Source organism: Amblyomma maculatum, chromosome 5, assembly GCF_055883805.1.
Source record: "Amblyomma maculatum isolate TAMU_Amacu chromosome 5, ASM5588380v1, whole genome shotgun sequence".
Taxonomy (NCBI): domain Eukaryota; kingdom Metazoa; phylum Arthropoda; class Arachnida; order Ixodida; family Ixodidae; genus Amblyomma; species Amblyomma maculatum.
Window position 1 is genome coordinate 70,004,961 of NC_139348.1, and position 20,861 is coordinate 70,025,821.

Sequence of the window (20,861 nt, forward strand, 5' to 3'; positions counted from 1 at the left end):
GGATCATCGAAATTGGGACACTATTCTACCATTCGTCACTTTCGCCTATAACACAGCAGTACAACGGACTACCGGTTATTCTCCATTTTTCCTCGTTTATGGCCGTCCTCCCACTACAATTTTCGACGCTGCCTTCTTCTCTACGCCCGACTACTCCACATCGGTACCTACCCAGTTCTTATCTCGTGTGGCCAGATGCCGTTATCTTGCCCGCCTCAACACAGCAGCGTGCCAGGAAGACCGCAAGAGTCGCTACGATTCTACGCATCGCGTGGTCTCTTATCGCCCCGGTGACGAAGTACTGCTTTATACTCCACTGCGCAACCCTGGCCTTAGTGACAAATTCCACCACCGCTACCTTGGTCCCTACAAGATCATCAGCCAAACTTCTCCAGTTAACTACAAAGTCACTCCTGTTGATCCCCCAGCCGATCGACGCCACCGTGGAACTGAAATTGTTCATGTTTCTCGCTTGAAACCGGTTGTGCGCCGCGGTACATCGGTTAGTTAGGAGTGGCCAGGCTGGCCGCTTCCGACCCCCCGTGCAGACTGTGTGAGCCTTCTGTGGACCTTCTTTCATTTGCAGATGCCATCATCATCTTCTTTCATTTGTACATACCATCATCATCGTCCCGTGGCGCCGGCTCCGGCGCGTGCCTGGGTTGGTGTCCGGATTAAAACGCTAGACAAGGCTTCGCTGTCCTTGCCGCCACGACCTCGCCGTCTTGACCTAGCCTTCCTCCACAATATATATATATATATATATATATATATATATATATATATATATATATATATATATATATATATATATATATAAACGTAAAGGAGGGGACACACGGTGGAAAAGCAGTAAACTTTAATCCGACATTTCGGCTGGGACCGGCCTTTTTCAAGGAATGTAGAAAGAAGCTATCGGTTCTCATTTCTTATATACATGCACAATTGAAGAACACGCGACCAGCCACTATCAGCAACAAAAATCACCAAAATATCATAACAAGATTCCACAAGCCTGATGTAATGGCTGTGCAAGGTATACAGACAGAATGACACGTGTTGCGCTTAGGTCATGCTTCTTAATATGTTTCACAAAGAAAGTAAGATATATAAAGTATTGTTGTCATCATCAGCGCACAAAACACAAAAAATCAGGAGGTTAGATTGGGTGAAGTACTCGTCACACTTAGTACTGCAATATTCAGGAGGGGAGGGGGGTTTCATCTACCGAAATATTCTCATTAGTAGGCGAAAGTCGCAGATAACACGTCAGTAGAATACAACTGTGATATAGCGCAGCACAAAAAAAAGAAAAAAAAAGAAAAAGTAAACAGTCACTCAAACTGCCGCATGGTCACAAAGTTCGATTGTGTGCTCAATGCTACGGAGACAAAGAGAAGCAGTTAAAGACGTTAATTTTTCGTACCAGTGTTGATTACACAAGGAATAGTGTGCAAGGTTATTGGATAAGTTATAATGATCAGTCCATGTTACGGCAGGAAGCAATATGCTCGTGGGAAACTGGCAAACAGGAAAAAGATCAGTGCAAGTAAAGCATGACATCCTATGAGGGGCTTCGGGCTGTGACCGTAAGAACGCAAGCGAAGAGACAAACAGTGCAAAATGGAGTCAACGTCGGTTAAACATATCTTTTAAGAAGCTGCCAAAAGTGCTACCATTTAGTTAAAATGCTACGACTAGAGACAAGTTAGATGGCCAACGTTTTCATTCACACCACAAGAAACCGTAAAGGAAAGAAGCTAACAGCCGGCGAGGCCAAGGAAAGCGTTGGGGGTGGTACTTTTATGTCTTTTTTTTAATGTTTGCTTAGATAATCACAGAAATTAGTAATGTAATCTGTTTAGGAGAAAGATAATTAAACACAAAGCAGAAGAAAAAACAACATGCCGATGGTGGGAACCGAACCCACGACCTCCGAATTTCCCCTTAATTAATCTGCTTGTAGCTTACGGAGGTCTCGGTTCTGGCAGTCTTGAAGCCATAGGTAGCGTAAGAGGGTTGTAGCACAGCTATCGCCCTCGCTCTTGATCACGTCCTACGTGACGCTGGCGGTAACAAAGGACGTTCTACGTCCGCCGCTATGGCTGAGGGCGGCGCTGGTGAACACTCTCAAGGTTCGTATACAGACAACATAAATACCCAAGCAAGTAGCAGGGGGGACAGCGGCCGATGTAGCTCAGTTGGAAGAGCACCGGACGCGATATTCGGAGGTAGTGGGTTCGGTTCCCACCATCGGCATGTTGTTATTTCTTCTACTTTGTGTTTAATTATCTTTCTGCTAAACAGATTACATTACTAATATTTGTGATTATCTAAGCAAACATTAAAAAGAGACATAAAAGTACCATCCACAACGCTTTCCTTTGCCTCGCCGACTGTCGGCTTCTTTCCTTCATGTATTATAACGAGCACCCTCATTTCCCCTTAATTCACAAGAAACCGTGTTAAACTTGTATATTAAAAACGATTTGCAAACTTCGCGTTCATGGTGGGTTCTGAAACCTGATTCCAGTAAACATACTTGCATTTCATCAAAGGTGTGCTTGGTAATGTTTACGCGCTTACAGATAGGAAGGTTAGGAAGTGTGTTACAATGAGCTTCTTTCATCACCGTGATCATAGTTCGTGGACTGCTTCTTTGGACAGCGCCCTAGTGCGCGCTCGGATACTCTTCCCGGCTTATCACATGTGTTGTTAGATGGTCAAGAATCTGCCCACTGAACGAGGAATCTTCCATTAAAGATATCGAAAATGCCTTGAACGCGGCAGCATGGGCTTTAGCAATTTTGACTGAACATCAGAGTCACCGGCGTGGATAGAGCATTTCGATTAGTACACATATGCAGTGGCACTCAACGAATTCTCAGGGGAGGCTCGTGTACGGAAGCTAATGCACACAAAAGGGGGAAAGCTCGTGAAATATTCAGCGTAAGGACGCGATGGCTATTCTCTGATTGTTAGGCGCGCGCCGCAGAAATTGTCGATGGAAGGTTCGAGCAGCTTCCAGACGGCAACGTGACCGTTTTCGTAATCTCGGCTACCACGCTGTGCCTCCTCGCCCTCACCGACACGGGCTAACCACGGCGGATCTGACTCACGCGTGCATCTCTCCGCACAGACCTGGCGCTCCTCCTCTCTTCGCGTCATTAAGAAGGCCGCGCGCATTGACTGATTGCTTCTACTAGCTTCCAGATCTTTCTAGCTAGCCGAGGGAGGTAGACATAGCTTTGGCAGCGCTAGGATGCTTCCGCTGCTCTTCCGCTCCTGGTAGTTTCGAGGCCGGTTAATTAAGAGCGCGCCGTGCAGCCATCGGCAGTTCAGGTGCGAGCTCTCGCTAGCAATCAATTCGGAAGCAGGCCTAGGCGCAAGCGTCACTTAATGCGTCTGCTCGCGTAGTGGAGTGCCGTCTCCTTCCTGTCTTGTGTAAATAAGTTTTCTGTACCTTGTGTTCATGTCATATAAAATTAATTTTCGTTGCGTTATTTCACGATCGTCATCCTTCGTCTCTTTATCTGTGTGTGTGTGCGTGTGTTTGTGTGTGTGTGTAGTACACGTTGCCTGCCGAATCGTCGAGCACCTTAAAAAGGTGCATAGGAACAAAAGAACACAAAGAACACGTGATTCTTGTGATTCAGGTTGTCTCCACTATCCCACAAACAGGCAACGAAGTATGAAACTAAACAGAGTCTACTGGCGCTTTACAAAGGAGAGCAACATCGTGTACGAAGGAAAATGTTTTCACATACGTGCAAGTCAGTGGAAACGTTTGCTACTGAGCTACATGGCTTCGAGGACTACTGCGCCTTGAGTGAAATAAATGAACAGAGGATCCGCAACAGAATGGTTATGTATGGCTTCGCAACGCAAAGCTGTCGGATGATTTGCGAATGGATTCGCCGCTGACGCTGGCTTCGGCACGGGCGAAGGCTAACCTAAAAGGCGTCCAAAACAGCAAGGTGCTCTACACGGACAATACAGTCAGGAGTAGTCGAAACTTTGTGTCCAGGACACAAATGTGCACGTTTTAGTTCACCATGGCAAAATACTGTAGGAGCACCCGTCACATGCGCGAGGAACGCTTAAGGAACGGTGCACTTTCTGCAGTGACACCGCCCATCCCAGGTGGTGTCCACAACCAGAGCTGTCAAATGTCACAGCTGCTACAGGAAGGCACAGCTTGCAAAGGCCTGCTAGAAGACAAGGACGCCTTTCGGCAGTCAACCAGAAAACTTGAGAAAACTTTGTTGGATGAATAGATATACGCAGAAAGGGCGATTTGTCCCGGTTTGCATACTTATGTGTCTATATTTGAAATGTTTGACTCAGGCACTGAAGTGTCAGTATTACCATCAAGATTTTGCGAATTACCTAATCAATTTCTGAAAACTGATGAAGTTTTGGAGGGCGCAGGATTGGGTAAGCGTAATGTGTTAGGTAAATGTGTAGCAGACGTTGCATGAAAATGAAACATCGTGTGTGAGACATGCTACGTAGTCAGACCATTAGGCGATGTCCTTCTAGCATTACCAGCCCTTGAAGCCTTGCGGTTCACAAACTTCGCTGACGCAATCTAGCAGGAAAACTACATAATGGCCTTACGAAGTCTAGGTAAGACATCAGGGTAGTACACTCTAAGACAACAACCCGCCGAAATCCCGCACGCCATAGAGCTCCACGCTAGGCATCAATTCCTGTACACCGAGGGTGTGGCCTAGTGCATAGAGCGCTCGACTACTGTGCCAAAGGATGCAGGATGGAATCTCTCCTTCGGCGGCCGCTTTTCCCTGGCGGCGAAAGCTAGGTGTCAGTGTGCTGTACAATGTCAGTGCAAGTTAATAAACCCCATGCGGTCTAAATTTCCGGGACCCACCACTACGGCGTCTCTCATAGCGTGAGTCGCTTTGGGACGTTAAACCACAAACACAGGCCAATCTTCGGAAGCCAGATTGAAGCTTCCTGATGCGTGAAATAGATAAAATGGAGTATTAAGCTATAATGAGAAATGTGGATGACCCAACTGAATGGTAGACTGACACAGACAGTTCCGCATGTGAATCCTTCAGGAGACCTTAGATTTTACATAAAGTTTTAAAATTGAAGAAATTTGGAATCCGAGAATGTTCTACGTTTCTAACCCTGCTCCGGCTTTATGCTCGCTATCGAGATCGAAATGGTTTTCTATATTAGGTCGAACGCGCGCCTCCACCAGGTACGCCTCAGTAAAGACTCAGGAGATGCAACCACGCTCTAAACAACCTTCGGTAGATAGTGTTTCATTCCAATACCGATTGCAAATAGCTCAGCTTCGAATACTTTGAGAACAGAGATTTTGAGATATTACGCGCCTTTCCGGTGGACTTTAACGTTATGGGCGATGTCCTAGTGTTTCGGAAAATCAAAGCTTAGCATGATGAGCATTTAAATAAAGTGACCACCGCCTAGGAAAGGCAATTATAATATTAAACACGGAGAATCGCCTATTCGGTGTTAGCGAGTATGTTTCCTTGATCAAGTTGTAAATGAACAAGGCATTTATTCTGATCATGAGACTAGCTGCTAATAAAGATTTAAAGTCTCAGAAAAGCATAACTGAGCTTTGAAGCATTTTGGGAATAGTCAATCATTTGTACCTCTTCAAGCCATGTTAGCAAGTGACAGCTCTCATGCGTTTTCTTTTGCGCAAGGATCGAAACTGTCTGGGACAGCAGTCAGGAAAAATCGTTTGAAGAACTCAAAAGGATCACTTGTTCAGCGCAATGCATGACCGTATATAAGGCTACGTTACGAACCGCTCTTTCAGCTGACAGATCGTCCTTGTTTCAGAAACAAAAAGGCATTCAATAGAGATCAGTCGCGTTCGCTTATCGCTCGAGCTGCAAAATGAGCAACAGAACAACCACATAGAAGAGGAAGCGCTGCTGTTGACATGGCCAGCGGGAATGTTTGGTGAAATTGTTTTGATTTATTTAGTACATGCTTAGTCTAGAAGTTTCCTTGTAACTGACCAACGCTCTTGGTATCATTTCCCGTCCCCATGAAATCTATCCTATGCCACAATTAAACAATTCGTCTGCGGCTGGTGTGGGGCAGGTTTTCGGTAGTAGACCTTCCAGGAAAATCGCTAACCACAGGCGACATTTTCACGTAGAAACCTGCTTGACTGCCTAAGAGGTCACCTCTTACTTGAAAGCTTGTTTATTGGGCTTAAAAACAGGCGACGACTTCCTGGAAATTCTAAACGAAGGTCAAGCGAATGTCGAATTGTATCCAAGTCTGCGCATGTTCTGCAAACAGAGCGACCCACGAAATGACAATTTTATGTTATCTTCGGCCATACTGGCGGATTTGCGCACGAATTACTTTGGTGGACGTTTTACTGCTGAATGCTACGACGCTGGTCATTCCTCAGTTCCTTCGAAAGGAAACACTACGCGAGCTGCGTGATGGTCACCATGGCATATCTCGATGGCCCAGTGTGGCTACAGGTTCTGTCTGATGGTCGGGACGTTGCTCTTAGATAGCATTTTTCGTAAAACAGTAAAACGTTTGGGCGATAGATGCACAGGAAATGATGGTTACAGGTGATGGCATTGCCAACAATCTTTTTTTTCTTTGGGAGAAAGTAGTGGCCGTTCTGTGTCAAATTCAGCTACATCATATCTTGTCATAATAGATTCTCTTTCCGATACCTAGAGGTCGCAATTCTGCCCTCAACAATCTCAGTTAGAGTGATAGGCCGAGTGCAAAGCATTTTTGTGAGGCACGCAATAACGAATCTGTGGTAACGAAAAATAGTCCCCAAATCGTAACGCAAACTTCGAGCAGCTTGTCAATTATTACGGTTTCCATTTCTTCACGTTAGGCCGAGCTATCCCAGGGAAATGAAGAATTCGAACGCAGGGTAAAGACGGTTAAGAATCTCGTTTTGAAATCGAATGACCCTTGGTTATCTCTACTGGCGTATAGGGCTACGCCTGGTGTTCTGAGAGTCAACCCAAGTAGCGATATTAATGGATAGAAGGCTTAGGAGGAGAGTCCCAATACCATTCGCGGCGCAATCCGGGACAATGCTGTATGTAGGAAGCTGTGGCCAATGACGAGAAGGTCAGGATGGGGCAAATCTGCCACTTCCACCTTCTTCACCGGTCTAAATATCTCCTGAGCTGAAAACATAACTGTGATGAGAGTGACTGATATCCGTCTTAAAGGTAACGTGCTCGGAGCAGTATCACAACGGCGTTCAAGCTAAGCTTAAACCGAAAACGGGACAGCGTCACTCGCAACAAAAAATGCTCAACAGTCTCCAAGAAGACCGGGTAGATAGCAGTAGCGGCGAGTTCACAGGTACGAACAGCCTAGCAGGAATCGATTGAGTCAGACAAAGCAATCATAAAGTTTTGGTGCCCTTATTCGGACTTCGACTGACTGTAACAATTCTCAAGCTAGTAATGTAACCACGACAGGTTTTCGCAGAGTTGTTTGCAAGCGCATAAGGCTGGGTGTGGAAGATAGATGTTTCTAGCGGTTCTTTTCTCATTTGCTTGTGTTATTTTTGTTGTGTCAGTGATGCCAGAGTCTTGTCATACCATTACAAAGTGTGTGTGTGTGTGTGTGTGTGTGTGTGTGCGTGTGTGTGTGTGTGTGTGTGTGTGTGTGTGTGTGTGTGTGTGTGTGTGTGTGTGTGTGTGTGTGTGTGTGTGTGTGTGTGTGTGTGTGTGTGTGTGTGTGTGTGTGTGTGTGTGTGTGTGTGTGTGTGTGTGTGTGTGTGTGTGTGTGTGTGTGTGTGTGTGTGTGTGTGTGTGTGTGTGTGTGTGTGTGTGTGTGTGTGTGTGTGTGTGTGTGTGTGTGTGTGTGATGTTATAAGCCTTGAAAATGGGGATTTGCAGGAATCGTCGCTTCCTGTTTCATGCTTGACTAAGCAGTAATTGGCAGCAGCGACTGCGATAGTGGATGTGCTGGCATAGGAAGCCACTATGTAAAAGCGAAGTATGAAATCAAGCGAGTCTTCTTTCACACAGTCTGAACTGCTCCCTCGGGCAGCGCACCAGCGCGCGCTCGGCTACGCTTCCCGGATTATCCCGGCACAGATTGGGTCAGGGAAAATCTCGAGTTAATATTTTATTCAAAATCAAGAAGAGACTTTCATGGCCAGGATATGTAGAACGAAGAGACTGTAAATGTTTGTTGGTAAGAGCCACAAATTGGATTCTTATTGAAGATAAGCGGAAAAGAGAGCGGTAGCATATCAGGTGAGATACTGAGGCCGTGAAGTTTACAGAGCCCTTGTGGATGCGGCTAGAAAAGGGTCAGGTTAATTGGAAGAATAAGAAAGAGGCCTTCTGTAGGGCCGCGCCCGAGGATAATCACTTGCAGCTGCGCGTTTCTGCATGGCGCCGCCACCCGCCTGTTTGCTTCATGTATTGTGGACGCAATACAAGCGTGACGCGTGCAAGCGTGACGCTTGTATTGCGTCCACAATACATGAAGCAAACAGGCGGGTGGCGGCGCCATGCAGAAACGCGCACCTGCAAGTGATTATCCTCGGGCGCGGCCCTACAGAAGGCCTCTTTCTTATTCTTCCAATTAACCTGACCCTTTTCTAGCCGCATCCACAAGGGCTCTGTAAACTTCACGGCCTCAGTATCTCACCTGATATGCTACCGCTCTCTTTTCCGCTTATCTTCAATAAGAATCCAATTTGTGGCTCTTACCAACAAACATTTACAGTCTCTTCGTTCTACATATCCTGGCCATGAAAGTCTCTTCTTGATTTTGAATAAAATATTAACTCGAGATTTTCTCTGACCCAATCTGTGCCGGGATAATCCGGGAAGCGTAGCCGAGCGCGCGCTGGTGCGCTGCCCGAGGGAGCAGTTCAGACTGTGTGAAAGAAGACTCGCTTGATTTCATACTTCGCTTTTACATAGTGGCTTCCTATGCCAGCACATCCACTATCGCAGTCGCTGCTGCCAATTACTGCTTAGTCAAGCATGAAACAGGAAGCGACGATTCCTGCAAATCCCCATTTTCAAGGCTTATAACATCACACACACACACACACACACACACACACACACACACACACACACACACACACACACACACACACACACACACACACACACACACACACACACACACACACACACACACACACACACACACACACACACACACACACACACACACACACACACACACACACACACACACACACACACACACACACACACACACACACACACACACACACACACACACACACACACACACACACACACACACACACACACACACACACACACACACACACACACACACACACACACACACACACACACACACACACACACACACACACACACACACACACACACACACACACACACACACACACACACACACACACACACACACACACACACACACACACACACACACACACACACACACACACACACACACACACACACACACACACACACACACACACACACACACACACACACACACACACACACACACACACACACACACACACACACACACACACACACACACACACACACACACACACACACACACACACACACACACACACACACACACACACACACACACACACACACACACACACACACACACACACACACACACACACACACACACACACACACACACACACACACACTTTGTAATGGTATGACAAGACTCTGGCATCACTGACACAACAAAAATAACACAAGCAAATGAGAAAAGAACCGCTAGAAACATCTATCTTCCACACCCAGCCTTATGCGCTTGCAAACAACTCTGCGAAAACCTGTCGTGGTTACATTACTAGCTTGAGAATTGTTACAGTCAGTCGAAGTCCGAATAAGGGCACCAAAACTTTATGATTGCTTTGTCTGACTCAATCGATTCCTGCTAGGCTGTTCGTACCTGTGAACTCGCCGCTACTGCTATCTACCCGGTCTTCTTGGAGACTGTTGAGCATTTTTTGTTGCGAGTGACGCTGTCCCGTTTTCGGTTTAAGCTTAGCTTGAACGCCGTTGTGATACTGCTCCGAGCACGTTACCTTTAAGACGGATATCAGTCACTCTCATCACAGTTATGTTTTCAGCTCAGGAGATATTTAGACCGGTGAAGAAGGTGGAAGTGGCAGATTTGCCCCATCCTGACCTTCTCGTCATTGGCCACAGCTTCCTACATACAGCATTGTCCCGGATTGCGCCGCGAATGGTATTGGGACTCTCCTCCTAAGCCTTCTATTCATTAATATCGCTACTTGGGTTGACTCTCAGAACACCAGGCGTAGCCCTATACGCCAGTAGAGATAACCAAGGGTCATTCGATTTCAAAACGAGATTCCTAACCGTCTTTACCCTGCGTTCGAATTCTTCATTTCCCTGGGATAGCTCGGCCTAACGTGAAGAAATGGAAACCGTAATAATTGACAAGCTGCTCGAAGTTTGCGTTACGATTTGGGGACTATTTTTCGTTACCACAGATTCGTTATTGCGTGCCTCACAAAAATGCTTTGCACTCGGCCTATCACTCTAACTGAGATTGTTGAGGGCAGAATTGCGACCTCTAGGTATCGGAAAGAGAATCTATTATGACAAGATATGATGTAGCTGAATTTGACACAGAACGGCCACTACTTTCTCCCAAAGAAAAAAAAGATTGTTGGCAATGCCATCACCTGTAACCATCATTTCCTGTGCATCTATCGCCCAAACGTTTTACTGTTTTACGAAAAATGCTATCTAAGAGCAACGTCCCGACCATCAGACAGAACCTGTAGCCACACTGGGCCATCGAGATATGCCATGGTGACCATCACGCAGCTCGCGTAGTGTTTCCTTTCGAAGGAACTGAGGAATGACCAGCGTCGTAGCATTCAGCAGTAAAACGTCCACCAAAGTAATTCGTGCGCAATTCCGCCAGTATGGCCGAAGATAACATAAAATTGTCATTTCGTGGGTCGCTCTGTTTGCAGAACATGCGCAGACTTGGATACAATTCGACATTCGCTTGACCTTCGTTTAGAATTTCCAGGAAGTCGTCGCCTGTTTTTAAGCCCAATAAACAAGCTTTCAAGTAAGAGGTGACCTCTTAGGCAGTCAAGCAGGTTTCTACGTGAAAATGTCGCCTGTGGTTAGCGATTTTCCTGGAAGGTCTACTACCGAAAACCTGCCCCACACCAGCCGCAGACGAATTGTTTAATTGTGGCATAGGATAGATTTCATGGGGACGGGAAATGATACCAAGAGCGTTGGTCAGTTACAAGGAAACTTCTAGACTAAGCATGTACTAAATAAATCAAAACAATTTCACCAAACATTCCCGCTGGCCATGTCAACAGCAGCGCTTCCTCTTCTATGTGGTTGTTCTGTTGCTCATTTTGCAGCTCGAGCGATAAGCGAACGCGACTGATCTCTATTGAATGCCTTTTTGTTTCTGAAACAAGGACGATCTGTCAGCTGAAAGAGCGGTTCGTAACGTAGCCTTATATACGGTCATGCATTGCGCTGAACAAGTGATCCTTTTGAGTTCTTCAAACGATTTTTCCTGACTGCTGTCCCAGACAGTTTCGATCCTTGCGCAAAAGAAAACGCATGAGAGCTGTCACTTGCTAACATGGCTTGAAGAGGTACAAATGATTGACTATTCCCAAAATGCTTCAAAGCTCAGTTATGCTTTTCTGAGACTTTAAATCTTTATTAGCAGCTAGTCTCATGATCAGAATAAATGCCTTGTTCATTTACAACTTGATCAAGGAAACATACTCGCTAACACCGAATAGGCGATTCTCCGTGTTTAATATTATAATTGCCTTTCCTAGCCGACCGGACAGTCGGCGCCGGACTTGCGGGACCGTTTCAGCCTGAAGGCCATTCATGGGAACAGGCGCGGCGGAATGTGCTGCCGGGTGCTCGCATGTATGGCACCCTTTCTTACTGGCCGGTAGCGAGCACTCATATGACCTTTAACTCCATTTTTTACACTGCTACTTTGAGCAGTGAGAAAGGCAGTCTTGCTTATCCTGTCTGCAGATGTGACAAAAAGCCCCCGAAGAAGCAGTCAGGATGTAACTCGGGCATTGTGCTCAGAGCGGGCAACGAATATGTTCCATTCAACGAATATACTAAACCTCTATTCTAAAAGTACAAAATAACGAAAGCCGTCAGCATATACAAGTACAAACTAATAAAACGTTACACTGCAGCAATGCAGGGCAATTTAGATACATTCCTCTCACTCGCCAATCTCCATAAGCAAGAATACACACACCCTCATCGCCATAAACTACCATGGAAAGTTCCCGTCACGCGCACCAGTTATGGCCGCAAACGCGTTGAATACACACTCCCCCACACACTCGGTGACTTTGCGAAGCAAGACATATACATTTCGACACTTAACAAAGGGGGCATAGAGCAGTTATTTATAAACTAGCATTAGTGTAACTAGATGTTTCTTTTTACTTTCGTTTTGTACAGTTTCTAGTAAACTGAACAAAAATCTGAGATGTTACAGTGCTGTCATTGTCGTCAGGGGGGTTGGAGCTTTGTCAAGCTGCTATTGTGCAGCGTTTTCTTCCACCCCTTTCTCTCGCCATGTATATTTTGTTTCGGTGAAAATAAAAAAGCTTGATTAGTTGATTGATTGATTGATTGATTGATTGACTGATTGATTGATGTATGGCACCCCTTATGAAAATGAAATTTGCCTTTTTACTTCCTTTGTTTTTTTCTTTTTGCTTCCTGAACAGCCTTCCTATAGACTTTTCCTTTCTTTTGACTAAAGGAAGTTTCCTTTGAACTCACCTTGTTGAGACTTTCCTTTCTTTTGACAGAAGGAAGCTCATTTTTAAACTGGCTCTCTTTGGCAATACCAATAATGACCTTCCTTCGTATGTCCTCCAGTAAAGAGGAAGTAAGTTCCTTTTACTCTTTATGCATCATAACCTTCTTTTTTTGTTCTTAAGTGAAAACATACGAAGCTCATTCTTTTCAGCTCTACTTCTCGTTTTTTTCTGTCATGAGCATCCCTTGCACTTTTTTTAACTTCTGAACTTTTTAGAATAAACCAATCATACATTTATCAAAATATACACAATCGCATTCGTTTCTTTGCTGTGCAAGTAAACATCATTTTCATTTTTTTTTTCATTTTATTTTGAATCCATGCTATTTTTTTTTCATGCGCTAGATCTTATTTTTAGCGCGAGTTTCTTCTTAGTCACCACACAAGGACCAAGAATATTCACCCCTTCCGCCCTTTGTCCTTAAGTGTAAAAATAACTTTCTTTTCATGCATTTCTTGTGCTTATTTTTGTGTGTGTGGCATTACTTGGTCTATGTCTTGCCCCTCTGAATTTTTTTTTTTACATAAAATATAACACATTCAAGATTTTTCATACATGTTAAAGAATGCCAGGTAGTTCAAATTCATCGATTTCGCAGCCCGCTGCTTCGATGGCGATCCATGCGCGAGACGGCGTCTACATCTGTTACCGCTCCTTCAGCACTCTGACACGGTACGCAACGAAGCTCGGCGTAGGGCTGGCAGGGTTCTTCAGTATTTGGGTCGGCACTGCAACCTGGCAACGCTTGGCTCGCAGCGACGCTGTTAGCAAGCGCGGCCTGCTTCCGTCGTGATTTAGTGCACCTCGGTACGGCGCGACGTTGACGTCGCGCAAGTACGCTTTTACCGTGGTGGCACTTCCAGTGCGTGCGACAGGTAGGTGACGGGTAGGCGGTTATCGCAGCACCATCGATAACGGCTTCAAAAGCCTGCGGTTAAATGCACTTCACGATATGCCTAGTGCCGGATGTCACACTATTCACGAAAGTCAAGCTCGTTTACCTCCTATCACAGTTTAAATACCAGCAATTAATACGTCGGCGACGTCGGTACCATCGTGCACAAGAAGCCCACGCAGCCGAGGTTACCAAGTTCTGCCAGTAAAACCAACATTCTCACGTTATTTACTCGCGTGCCTCACGTTGAGTAAAACCAATGAAGATTGACACGCACCACAAGAATTCCGCTTCAAAGAAAAGAGCGCTGCTGTTGCTAGTGACAATAATTTGCTTGAATCATTTGCGTTTGTTACGCATCACATATCATTAGTAAAAAAACAAACTCTTAAGGTTGTTTTTAATTATAGTTTTTATTTTAAAAGTTTTTTTTAAATTTGCAAAAGTGAATTTAAAATTTTGATTCCTTAGAAATGGCGCTTGAGACTCTAGCGCTATCGTTTTCGTGAGAACAGCCGGCGGCATACTTCACTATGTATTTCATGACTGTAGGTAGTTGATTGTTCGCGTTCGTTGTGTTCGTCGTGTTTTCACAGCGTGAGTAGTGCAAATGGCCGATCACGTCTTGGTTAAATGGGCGACCGCTCAGAAGTGATACGCATACCCCGTAAGAAACCTACAATCAAAAGAACTGCAGGCGAAACTGGTCGATAATCCAAAATACTGGAAGATTATTCTGAACCAAGGAGTGCTACATGTCCAATGGAAGGAGGGGTCGTACTCTCCTGCTTTCAGCCTCGGAGTGGGTAAGTAGTCAAACGTCTCTTGTCTCTTTTCGTTTTCATAATAATGTTCACCGGTGAAAACACCTTCCTTTGCTACTCGCGGTGAGTCGTGTCGCGAAGTCGTTTACATGCCCGCATTACGACCGCGTTGTGTTTACCGGCAGGTGACAGTAGTGCACATGGTGCACGGGGTAGACAGACAGTTGATTTCGGGAATTACGTGAAATAAAAAAAAACAAAGCCTAATGAACAGAATTTGCGGAAATAAGAAGTAGAATAAACGCGCCTGCTGTCGTTACGTGGACCTGATTCTCCCTGTTTACACAGCAAATGGCATTTCTAGGTGTTTCGTGATAACAGGAGTAGGCTTCCAATTTGGGCTCCATAAAAAAGAAAAAAAAAAGGATCCTGTTCTTACCGTTGTCTCGGTACGGCGCGGCATAGAGAATGGCAGCTCCTTGATTATTGAAGCTGATTTAGAACGAGTTTTAAAGATGCCCAGGGTGCTCGTTCCGAGACAACTGGTAGTGTAACAGCGAAACGGACGCTTTTACAGCTGCAGGCGACTGAAGTTTAAGCAGATAAAATCGCCCAACGTTTTGTTGCATTCATTTATTTTCATGTTCATTTCTTTGTTTCTTTTTATTGAAGCATCAAACATGCTTCCGTTCTTCGCTATCAGCCTTTCTCCAGATTTCGCGCAGAGAGAGAAAACTTTATTTCAAAAAGAAAAAAAAGGAAAACAAAAGAAGTGTGTGTGTGGGGGTGGGGGTGCAGTGCATGGAGTCGCCATTCCAAGACCACAGTGGCCTGGGCTGCCGCTTTTGCCTGAGTTACCAGACTACGCTGGGTCGCTAGGTCGGAGCGTAGCAAGGCAAGCAGTGATATCAGTTACTAACAGCTTAATGCTTAGTGGGTGGAACAGCACGAAAAGACGAAGCACACAAGAAGAGAGTGTGTTTCGTCTTTTCGCGCTGTTCCACCGACTATGCAATTGTATCAACTCGCCCAACTGTCCATCCTACTTCAAAGCATAATGCTGCAATGATTTTTAGCTGCCGATCTAAAAGTTGCTTTCAGTGCATGGGGTACGGCCAACAGGTGGAAGAGCACCGCTCTCTCCATTTCATTTTCAATGCTGCAGTTGCGCCATGCCACTAGTTCAGGACGAGGTTGTCTGCAACGGGATCGCGTGCTCCCTTTCATAAAGCTCACGACTGTAAATGGGTACAATCCCAGCATTCATGGCCGCATTTCAGTGGAGGTGAAATGCAAGTTGACTGTGTACTGTATGATGTCATTTGCACATTAAAAAACCCCAGGTGATTCCACCACTACGGCATCCCTCATAGCTATAGCTTAAGTCGCTTTGGGACATAAAACACCATGAACCTACCATAAAGCAGAGTGGCTATGTTTTACGGTATGCGTGGGAGCTCAAACTGTTTTTCTGGAAATGCATCCTTTGTTTTGTCCACTACTGCTCAAGTGGGCATTCTGCCCACTTGAGCAGTAGTGACGCTGGATGATGTCAGCTCGCAGTTAAACATTACCGTGTCCTTTTATGTGCCAAGGTTTGCTCAAAGGCTAATGTTCCTCCTTAAGAAGTGTTGCTTTGAACCCTAAACAGTGTCCATGCTACGTTTCTCTTGTCAGTGGTCTTCATTTGGTCGCTATTTTGCTAATCTCATGTGTGGAACCAGATATCTGCACAAGGCGTTATACTGAATAATTTTTGTATGATGCATTTGAGTGCAAATACAATTTAGTGAATAGACCTTGCCACATGTCGTTTTGCAGGAAAACTGCAGCTGTGACAAAATGTCTAAGCCAACAGATGCAAAAAAGAGAGTCCTGGAGCTTGAGGATGAAGTGGAGTCTGCAAAAAAAAGAATGAAGAAATATAAGGCCGCAAGAGATGAAGCACGTCAGATGCTTGGTATGTGATCGCTTTTTTCTGAAGCCAATGGAATGCTGATCTCCATTGCCATGAGACTGAAATTATTTGCTGTGTCACCAGATGCTACGTAAAGCATAACAAATTCAAGTGCTAACTCTTAAATGAATAAGGCCTCTTGGTCTGTAGCACGTCCTAGTAAAAGCACCAGTAAGATTATGTTGCTGCAATAAGGTTCCCCCTACACTGAGGATTAGGATTGGTGTTCTTCCTGTAGTTGTCTTTGCAACACATTATAGGTGGTGTACAGTAGTGCGCAGCTACACCATGGTGCTGCTGCATGACGCCACCAACCACCATGCTTGCAGTGCACGTAGCAGATGAACTGCTGCCACTCCTGCTCTGCAAGCATGCTTTGTGTTACCGTGACTTGCGTGTCACATGTCATTGCTTGGGATCGGCATGCATCTGAGATTGAGCCTGTTGTCGTATGTGATAGCTGCATGAAAATGCATGGTAAACAAAAGCCACTCAAGGTGAGCATCTGTGCTGGTTTGTGCTGCTCAAGCCGAGGCCGAAAAACAGGCGCGCGATCGGGTTCCTTTCTGTTCTGGAGTGGTCGGTGACAACAACGCTCCAGTGAACCCGGAGAGCTGCATTAGGTTCAAACACATTCACGGGGTATAAGTTGTAGCCAGATGGCTGCGGCAGGTCTGTGGTGCTCTTGCATTACTTTGGACGACGTATCTGAATGGAATCCTTGATTCCCTCAGATTTTAAGCTCAGAGTCTCCTGCAAATGATGAGGTGCATCTAGAATGAACGCAGGAGGGACACCAAAAAATCTAAATTTGTATGAAATTATCATATGTGGCCTCGTCCTGTCTTGGACCTTGGAGTGCTTATGGCATGCGCTTCATTTTCCTGTGCCATTTTGGTCACTTAGGTGGTGTTTTTTTTTTCACAACAGGAAATTTATGCTTGTTCAAGCTCGGCACCTACTCAGCAATCTGCCTAACTTAACTCGGTCACTACACCATGTTAGCAAATGTCGACACAAAAGACAGACACGAGATAGGTGAAGCATGGGCTATCGAGTATCAGCTACACACTCGAGTGTCAGCCTTTGTCCAAATGTATGGCGTATTGCTGCCGCCATACATGTATATTGCATGCTGACCTCTTCAAGGCCCTTGCTACCGACAAACTGTTTCAGGGCTGTGATCTGACTAACTTCTGTTAAAGCGCTCACAGCTATCTCGGCATCATCATCCCCACCCATGAATTCATTCTAAGCAATACCAGCACCCGTCAGTTGCACTGTAGTTACAACGTCCTTCGCAGTTAATTCAATCCAGGCATTTCCACAGCGAACAAAGAGATCAGAAGTGGGATGTCAGCATTGGCTTCATCAATTGCTATCAGCATCCCCTAGATTATGTACCGCTGATAGGGTGCCTTGAGTGCGTGAGTGATGCCAGTGTCTAGCAGCTAAATTTTGAATGGCGCATTTGGTGACAGAAAAGGGTTGGTCATGCAGTCAAGGGCAAAGAAAAGGCTTTTCTCCTGTGGTGAATGTTACATGGGCTGCTGCTGCTAGTGATGAAATAGTATGTTTTGTTTCAGCTTTCCTTTTTTTTTCAGATGTTGCTGAGCTGGTCAATCAGCTGACGGAATCCGTTAATAATGCTGCCTGTACAACACAAGCAGTTGTGCCGCCAACCGAGGCTCAAGTTAGTTGCTTTAGTCTAGTGTCTGCATGGTTGTCCTCATTAATGCCTTTCTCGATGAAACTTTTTTAAGGGTCACACAAGAACTTGGTTCTAGCTTTATGATAGCACTGCCACAAGTCATGCACTTCCATTGAGAAGTGTGCAGGGATAGGGAAACGAGGAGCTCATTATCCATGTGAATGAAGTCAGCAGTCACTGAATTCAGGCAAGAAGCAATGCTCTCTATTATTGGTTGGCTCTTAGGGTTTAATGTCCAAAGCGACTCAGGCTATGAGAGATACTGTAGTGCAAGGCTCTGGAAATTTCGACCACCTGGGGTTCTTTAACGTGCACCGGCAACACAGAGCACACGGGCACCTTGCGTTTCGGCTCCACTGAAAAGCGGCTGCCGTGGCCGGGATGCTCTTTATGAGACTGGGTTCACAGACTGCATAATTAGTAGAATAATGACATTTTAAATGAATGTCAATTTAATAGAAACGACAAAAGACAGACAGTGCTATTTTCTTAAATTCGTCAAAACAACCATGAAAAAAATCCCAACTGCTTCCTTTCATTTTAGTGACTGTTACTTCATTCGTGTGTACATTGATTTGGAAGAGTTTTTGTGAAAGCTGTAGTGATCGGAAGTGCAAGGTTACTTTTGTTTACGCTTCCTGTTGAGCATACTGAGCTTGAGCTATAGCAAAGCCCTTTTCATCAGAAAAGAGATTTCCATTAGCTTGTTTAATATTCAGCAATTTCTTAGGTTATCGATCTCGCAAGGCCATCTTTTTGTACTACAACTCGAATGACGCAGCTGGTGCTCCTCTAATCAGTCATTTTAGTGACTGTGGATTTGCACCTGACAGCTACCTGCAATGTCACTCTGGCAAGTCAAAGGTAATTAACCACCATGGTATTGCCAGGAGGGTCTCCTTTGAGAAGGAGTTGTGGCTTCTTAAGCTGATCCAACAATAGTTCAATTTCACTTTAACCCCTTGAGCACTATTATTTCTAGATTTCTAGCTAAAATTGCTTAAAATTACGATATCGTTAAAGGCCCTATTACATGCAAATTTGTTGTCTGTGTTGTGAGTGAAACATCAAGAGCATGGCGCTGGCAAGTGGCATGGCCGAACACACATTCTTCGATGATTTGTGTGGCTTACCGAGACCACATGATATCCAAAAGTTAGGAGGAGCTGCTAACTCCGGTCGTTCATTTGAGGTGAGAAGGTGAAATACAAATCAACATTCCAGTGCTCTTCAATGCTGAGTCAGGCTTGCTACACCTAGGCTACGCAGACATGTTGATACAGCTTTGTTAAAGCAGGGCTTTATATGTTGGGTGGTAGCCTACACTGGTCGCATCATACCCTTAAAGGCGGAGCTTAAGTGTCCCTTTAGTTTTTATTTTTACTGCTGGTTTCTATTGGTAGTGTAATAAAAAAGGAGGTATCCGAGACAGAAATATTTGAACCAGAAACTAAGTCAAATGAGCGCAGTGAAGTTTATTGCTCATTACGTGAAAAATCCACTGCCTGCCAATAAGCAGCAATCTAGTCGAGTAACATATAGCGAGGTAACTGGAAATGTTTTACAAGGGACGACCAAGAATAGAAGCCCAGGGGGTTTCATCGGAATGTTGTCAATTTTTATCCACTGACACAGAACTCGCAATAGTATCGTCTGAGCTGTCATCATCTTCGTCGGAAGAACTACTCATGTCATCACTGTCGTCTTCGCTTCCCATAACAATGCAAAAATTGGTGTCTGAGCCATCTTCGGATGGCGAGGATGGCAACGAAGAAAAGCTTCTTTCCCGCGATGTTGGGACAACAGTGCATGCGTTGCCTCTACCAGGCACCATTTTTCTCATTAAGGCTGCTTAAAAGGCTTTCAAGCAGTAGAACAAAAAGCAGTTAACGGGTCAGTGGTACCATCTGTCAAATGGCGCATGACCTAAGCCACAGAGGAGCGCTGTACTCGCCTAAAACTCTCAGGGTGAGGATCTATCCTGAAAGGACAAGCTACACTCGTCCAAAATGGCTTGAGGGCAGCTTTACAAGGACGAGCTGCTTGTCCAAAGCGCTTGAGGAGCTTGAAAGCTACCTGTGCAAGCTGGAAACTAAATGTTGCCTCAAAGTAGCACATACAGAGCAGGGAGTGCATGCTTTTACTAAACCTTAATTGGCAGTTTTTTTAATTGGTTGAGCTTCTGATGTACGAAAAGGATGTTAGTATTTTAAACAGGAGGTGACAATGTGGGCACTGTGTCTAAACTGGCTTTTAATGGCCTTTGCAATGTTAATGATGAGTAAATCCCTTTATTTTCTGACTTAAAATCCGTTTTTTTTTATTGTTGACAAGCAAGCATAAATTAGGTCATTAAAAAATCTATTTCTTGTTTTTTCTTCTGCTATAGCAATGCACTATTAGCGCTCAATCCTTTGCGGGACATTATGTGCCCTCTTTTTGTCTAGTTACCTTAAATACATAGTACACAATTGTCAGGTTACACTAATAAAAATGTTAAAAGATGTTTGGCATCGTTCAAAATTAAATCAAAACACCGCTCGGGAAGGTGTCAAAAACATCCAATAGTTTTCGTATGCCTTCATTGTTGTATATGGTAAAGTACGGCTTCTTGAATGTGTATTTTTACTTGCAAACAA

The 20,861-nt window shown here is 44.9% G+C and overlaps 1 protein-coding gene and 1 long non-coding RNA gene across 2 annotated transcripts in view; both read left to right on the top strand.

Moving 5' to 3' along the window:
• The window catches only part of LOC146188476 (uncharacterized), a 51,562-nt gene that overhangs the window by 22,566 nt on the left and 8,135 nt on the right, over positions 1 to 20,861 (top strand). The window contains exon 2 of the mRNA XM_084603111.1: positions 12,884 to 12,963. Coding sequence (XP_084459237.1) covers positions 12,928 to 12,963 — 36 coding nt within the window. The 5' untranslated portion in view covers positions 12,884 to 12,927. The remainder of the gene's footprint in view (positions 1 to 12,883; positions 12,964 to 20,861) is intronic.
• LOC146188477 (uncharacterized) lies at positions 14,352 to 20,678 on the top strand. The gene is made up of 4 exons (XR_014707344.1): positions 14,352 to 14,596; positions 16,376 to 16,514; positions 18,116 to 18,204; positions 20,670 to 20,678. It is a non-coding gene; the product is annotated as an uncharacterized LOC146188477 (long non-coding RNA).